We start from the raw sequence: 6950 nt of genomic DNA, 5'->3' as shown, positions 1-6950 counted from the left end.
AACAAGGCCCTTCCTCTGCCCCTAATAACGCCAATAACACCAACAAAGGCAACTCCGTTTTTTAATCTTTTTTTTTTAGTGTAACATGTTAGGGCCTTGCTCTTATGTTAGCCTTAGATCCATTTGTTTGAAGGTGTTTTATGTGTGTCGTACGAGGTTGTGTGAAAAGGTGGTGTTGGTGGTTGTTTTTTCATTTCCCTAAATTATGTTTTGAATATGTTACGGTGACTATGTTGAGTTACAATTTTGAAGTTTTAATTTTGGGGGAAAATATGTTATATTTGGTGAATTTAATTATTATGAAGAGTTTGCTTCTTCATTTGTGATTTTGAGTTGTTCTTAGGACAGATTTGCAGTTGTTATGTTTAGTTTCTGGCTTTGTTAATGCAGATGCCAAAGCTGTTGATAAAGCAAGCGTGATAAGATCAAAACATTCGGTGACTGAGCAGCGAAGAAGAAGCAAGATAAATGAGAGGTATGTGCAACGGGCCAGTGTCATAAGTTCAGTCCTCAGTGCCAGTGTATTTGATGTTGGAGCCCTCAACCATGATGGTAAATTGAAATGTTGCGTGCTTCATGTGTTGTTGCTGAGTGTAACTGACAGTGTTTTGAAATGATTGATGGAATTTATTGAGATTTCTAGTGTAGATTGCCTGGAATTCAATTAAAAAATCAACTTTAGTTTATTATTGCTGGATTGTTTGAGGTTGAATGTAATTGTTTAATTCTCTGAATACTTCATTTTTGGCATGATTACATGTTGAAGTTGCTAATGTTGGCAAAAATGTTTGTGTTTTTTGGTTTTTGTTTTCATTCCTATGTTTTCTACTTTAACATTGTGTGAAGAAAATAACAGAAACAAGTGATGAAAGAAACGTTAGAGCACATTTGGTTAGTTTGACTTTCATTTCCATGGAAAACAAGGGTATCTTTTTCGGTTGCTTATAGATGTTATGTTTGGTTCACCAGCTTCATTTTAAGTTGTAGGGATTGTGTATGGAAATTTTGGAAATAACATCCTATAGTTTTCAGCATTTTCACATTAGTACAGTGGCAAATTTGTAGTTTCGGACACTTTCTCCCATACCTGTGAGGTTTCACACATAGTGCCAAAGAGCCACCACTGACTCTCATTTGCACTTTCCTCCACCCTTATTCACCATTACGTCCCTAGACCCTACTGGCTTTGCTGTCAGCTTCTGGCTGTCAAGCTGTCAACACTGTTGGCATAGTTATCTGCTATGAAGGTGACTTGGCTTAGCACCTCCCTCCATTCCCTGTCTATTGGCAGCCCTTCCTTCCTGGTCGAGGTAGTAGATAGCCACATCCCTCCATAAGCACCACCACAACAGCATGGTCACGGATGCCAATCATGCCAGCAGTTGCAGTGTACTCCAAGCCAGGAATGAAGGGTATCTTGACTGTTTAGTGATGATGTCATTGGCTCTATCTTTGTTTTGAAATTGCATGGTTGGTTGGTTCCAATATTCACCAGATTTTTAAACTTACAAAAATGTGCAATGCTGTAGTATTCTTTTGTTGCGTTCACTATTTTGCTTTTTCTGTGTCAGATAGGGGATGGACAACTGGACAAGTTTGAATACTTGCATGTCTTTTAGGGTAGAAAACTGGGTTCAGAGAAATAAAATAGAAAACAAAGAATGAAAATAGGAAATGTTTTCACAAAATCAAGTAAACAAGAAATGCAGGAGATAAAATCAAGAAACAAAGATAAATCCAAACAAATCCTGGGGACTTTTGGTTTCTTTCTTTCAACCTGATATGCTTTTAATTGAAATTACCATAATTTGTTGCTGAGCTAGATATTGGTGATCTATTTTTCAGATTTCAGATATTGAGGGATCTCATACCTCATAGTGATCAAAAGAGGGACACAGCATCATTCTTACTGGAGGTACATCGTGATACAGAAAGGAAATAATAAGTTGTACTTTATCTCTATTTAAATTAGGATAGGATATATCTTTAGAACTTGCTGATTTTTGCTTTCTTTTTTCAGGTGATTGAGTATGTTCAGTACTTACAGGAGAAGGTACAAAAGTATGAAGGCTCATATCAAGGTTGGGGTCATGAACCCTCAAAGTTGATGCCATGGGTAAATTACAGAGACTATATTGTTTCTAGATCATGTACTTTTGACTATATACAAATCCCTCATCGTATAGTACTTTCAAAGTAGCTGAGCCCAAATTCAGACCACTTTTCTTGTGTGGAGAAAACAATGATATGACTTTTGGCTTAACCTATTATATGTAGTTGTGGTGGTTGTGCTCATATGTGTACATTCAGATGAAAAATAAATGACACTCAGAGTACAGAGCGAAATTGAAATTCAAAATTATGTTCTTAATTGATCATATCTGTTAGAACAGCTGTTTGGGTTTGTAATTTTTGTATATTTTATTATGCATTGTTTGCCAAATTAGTCACACTCTTTGATTTTTTAGTTTCGTTGTCATAAAAGTATATGGGTTAATGTTCAAATTGGTCCTTGAAAAATTATGCATGAGTCAATTTGATCCCTAAAAGATTCAATGCTTCAATTTTGTCCCTAAAAGATACCAATGCTAGTCAAATTGTTCCTTAATTTTCAGCTGACATATTATGATATCAACGTTAAGTTCAATATAACCCATTAAGAATGTCGTATGTAGCAAATGTTACCTCACACGTCAACAATTATCAATGACACATCAACAGAAAGTTAATGGAATGACTAACTTGACTCACATTGGTATCTTTTAGGGACCAAATTGACTTATGCAAGATCTTTCAAAGGCTATTTTAAGTATTAGCCCCTTATTCTCGAGTTGTGTCACTAATTGATTCAACCCTTTTCTGTATTTAAAATAAAATTAGGGATCTAGTTTCCTACTTGGATTTTAACTATATTAAATTTATTTCCTGCAAATGAGGCTTTCTACTTTTGCTGTCTTATAGTGGACTTTGTTTAGTCCTATTGGCTATTATTTTGGTTGAATACTGTACAGTATTTTATCATGATCTACCTAGTTTATGTTAAACCTTTATTTTTATTTTTCTAAACTTGTTTACTCACCTTAATGTTGCAGAGAAATAGCCATTGGCGTGTGCAAAGCTTTGTTGGGCAACCTCAAGCCATAAAGAATGGTTCAGGTCCGGTGTCACCTTTTCCTGGAAAGTTTGACGAAAGCAACATTAGTATCTCTCCAACTATGCTTAGCGGCAACCAGAATATGATAGACACCGATCAGGGTAGGGATATTGTCAGCAAAGCATCCGAAGGACAAACTGATTTAGCTAGCAAGGGAATAGCTCTGCCCTTGGGTATGCACCCAAACATGTCTGTTCCTGTCAGAAGCGATGGTGTACTTTCACATCCTCTACAGGGATCTGTTTCAGAAGCGCAGTCAACTGAGTGCCCTGCCGCTAGTGAACCACTGAGCCAACAGGACGAGCTGACTATTGAAGGAGGGACAATCAGCATTTCTAGTGTGTACTCCCAAGGGTGGGTGCTTACTTTTTCTTTTGTTGACTTTTTGTAACTGTCTATTGTTGCTGCATGGTTTGTTTAATGGGAACCACTTAACCTTCTATTAGCTCTTCCCCTTGTCTTTAAAATTTAAAGTTTGCAAATAGAAACTGTGATATAAGGACTGAATATATTGGCATTTGCATTAAATGATGGCCATTGTTTATACTGTGATGCTTGTAGTGCTGTAAAGAATTCCAATAGTTATGAATACGAGTATGGCTTGAATGAAATTCTAATCTTCTCGCATTTGTTTATAAGGCTTTTTATCAGCTTTAGTAACAATTATTAAAATTATTTGAAGAACAGGTTGTTGAACAATCTGACTCAGGCACTACAGAGTGCTGGTTTAGATCTATCACAGGCCAGCATTTCGGTTCAGATTAATCTTGGAAAACGAGCAAACAATGGACCAAGCTGTGGGACCTCTTCTCCCAAGGTATATATAGGCTATACCATATATAGCGTATCTTACTTGTTCCTTTGGTCAGCAAGATGTCCAAGAGAAATTTTTATTTTTATTATTTTATTTTATTTTATTTTTTGATGCAATCTATGGAACATTGTATATAAAATTAAGATCATCATATGAATTGGAATTCTATTTGCCATCTTAGTAGTTAATAGACTGTTATTGGCAGGGACTAATACCTTTCAAAGTTTTTATTTTGCTGGATTGAAACCCAAAAAACAGGGATTTAGCTAAAAAAGTGCCTTATCTTTTTAGTAGCATTCAATAAAATTTTTCTTTTATGGTGCTCTTAACCAATTCCCTTAGGGCAAGACCCAAAATTATAAGTATCAAACCAAAAATCAGATATTTTATAGGGACCAAAAACTTATTTCTGCCTAAATTTTAATATGCTTGAAGTGGTTTCAACATAGTTAGGGCTTGAAAATTATGCACTAGTGAAGATCACTTATTGGAAAATAATTATGTTTGATGTGTCTTTAGTTGGTTCTAGTTCTGGAGTTTTGGGCAGGCAAAAACTATTTCTTCTCTTCCATCATGATCCTCAATACATTTTTTTGGGTGTGCATTGTCATACATGCATATTATGTATAAGTAATAAGGTTACATATTTTAAATACAAGCCAGTTATAAAGGGAGCCATTCTTTAATCAAAGATTCCATCCCCCTTTGCTGTGCTCAGAATATATATTGTACGAATAATCTACTTAAGTGGTAACTATTTGACTTAAAAAAATTGATCAATGTAATGTTTAATTCAAATCTAAACATAGTTGGCATTTGCCTTGAAACCTAAGATTGAGAATTACTTGGTTCTGTGGTGAATGCTTGCTGATTTGTGGTTTCTAACTTCTAATGCTACTTTGCAATAGAGTGCTGCAAGAGATGTATAGTGTGTGAGACGAATTCAATTGGATGAGACATGGACATGTAACATGTATTCAGTTATTCATAGGTAGTGACCTATACTTTAGATACCATGCTTAGTTAACGGTAGTTAGAACCTTACATTTGCGATTTGAGTCTCTCAATTTGATAGGATTTAACATGCTATCGGTATTTTTTATCATGTTAGTGTATCTCAAATGTGTATGATTCTTACGGTACATGTATGATTCGATGTGATTTATATCACTGATATGATTCATACTCAGGGATATGATAATCCATTTTGATTCTGTTTTAGTCTAGATTTTATTTTATTTTTCCGTGTTGTGCAGAATCACGACATGGTTCCTTCCAGCAACCAAGCTTTTGCACAGTTTAGAGATGCAGGCAGTGAAGACTCGGACCAAGCTCAGAAACGTCTGAAAACATTCAAGTGATTTCTCCAGGCTTTTCGGCAACTCCTGCAGGGGTCATCCAGAATCTGCACTGGTTCCCAACGTGGTATATCCTTCTGTTAATGTACATCCTTGGCCAGTTTCTAATTCACTTACGAAGGAGGTCATTTTGGAAACAAAAACCTAAGAACGCAAATGTTATTGTGGGAATATTGTTGAGATGACTTATGTGACTGGACATGTCATATGCCATATCTTGTATTTTGTTTGTATGGTACATATTATAATTATAGTTAGTGTTATGTAGCTTTTGGGTTGGTAAAATTGTGTTAAATACTTCCATTTCTTTGGTGTATGTATCCTATTCCTAGGCAGCAAAAGTACTCAACATTAGTTTGATGTTGAGGAATTATCTTGAGACTTCCAGGCTTCCAGCGGTAATTTTTTATCCAAAATAAAAAATAAATTGATAGCTACTTTGTTTCCCAATAAGACAATTTTTATGAATAATGGTAAAAGAGTTACCCGAGTAGACCGAATTATTCTTGCTGAAAAAGAATAGATTTTGTTCCGAGGGTTACCTGAAACTGGGTTGTGTTTGGGTCTGAACGTGAAGTCCAGGCTCCCTCTGTGACAGTGTTCGACTTTATTGGAGTTGAGGTGTTGTCGTCCGAGTTCTTCGTAAAGAGGTGGGAGGTGGTATATGCAAGAGACAAGATTTTAGGCAGATTATTAGTAGATTGGATTCTGAATATACCTGAGGATGTTAGTGTATTTATAGTAGAATAGTTAACCACCTTTTAGAGTAGTTTCCCCTTTGATGGTGGATGGCCATTTCCTTTTGATAGGAAAGTTGTTGAGATCTCCTTCTATATGGATCGGAGATATCTTAGGAAGTAGTTACTTATTTAGATAAGTAGGTCTTTATACAAGTGTTGTTGCGCCCGATCTCTATGAGGTCGCGTAGGTGCGGAGGAGGCCTGATCTCTTGTGGGCCTGTATTCTTTTTGGGCCTAGCTTTATTTCAAACGGAAATGGATCCTCTCCAGTTTTTTTAACACTTGAGAGAATAAAGTGTGATTTCTCATCTTTAATTCTACAAGTGGGACCAAAATTAAAGAGGAGAGAGAGAACAATGAAAGGTGAGATTAAACACTGGATACCATCCAGTTTTTATTCCACTGGAGAGGATCCACTCCCATTTTAAACTATGGTATGAACAGTACCCCTATTTGAGTCTGAGCTTTTAGAGGTCGGACTCGAATATTTGTAGTTCAGACTGGTTACTTGTGGATTTGAACATTAGCTCGGGTGAATTGCCTTCCTTGGGGCATGGTCGGATACTCGACGCGTTTTTGAATTTGAGATATTACGTCCCTTCATAACCCTGCACATGTTACCTTACGGTTACCTTGGTAACCGCGAGTCATAAATGAGGGATTATGAATTTACTCTTTTGTCCTTAGTGCCTTATAAATTTCCAAAACCATTTCTCTTTCTTCTTTTTTATTTTTTTGGAAACATTTACGCTCACTATCTTCCTTCTTCGAATATCTTCAATCTCTTTGTAACTTCTTTTTCTTCTTCAAGATTTCTTTATCTTGGATTTTTCTTTGGGAGTCTTTGTTCGTTTGTTGGTGATTTTCGATCGTACTGTCCCTAC

At 36.1% G+C, this 6950-nt stretch overlaps 1 protein-coding gene across 1 annotated transcript in view; it reads left to right on the top strand.

Moving 5' to 3' along the window:
- The window catches only part of LOC107643735 (transcription factor BIM2), a gene marked incomplete in the record, with an annotated part of 6584 nt that extends 877 nt beyond the window's left edge, over positions 1-5707 (top strand). The window contains 7 exon segments of the mRNA XM_021124151.1: positions 1-48; positions 391-475; positions 1846-1915; positions 2021-2116; positions 3093-3508; positions 3842-3971; positions 5225-5707. Of these exon segments, the coding sequence (XP_020979810.1) occupies positions 1-48; positions 391-475; positions 1846-1915; positions 2021-2116; positions 3093-3508; positions 3842-3971; positions 5225-5329 (950 nt within the window).

This window comes from Arachis ipaensis, chromosome B05 (genome assembly GCF_000816755.2).
Source record: "Arachis ipaensis cultivar K30076 chromosome B05, Araip1.1, whole genome shotgun sequence".
Taxonomy (NCBI): domain Eukaryota; kingdom Viridiplantae; phylum Streptophyta; class Magnoliopsida; order Fabales; family Fabaceae; genus Arachis; species Arachis ipaensis.
The sequence above is the reverse complement of the archived record's forward strand: the minus strand, read 5'-3'. Positions and strand labels throughout refer to the sequence as shown.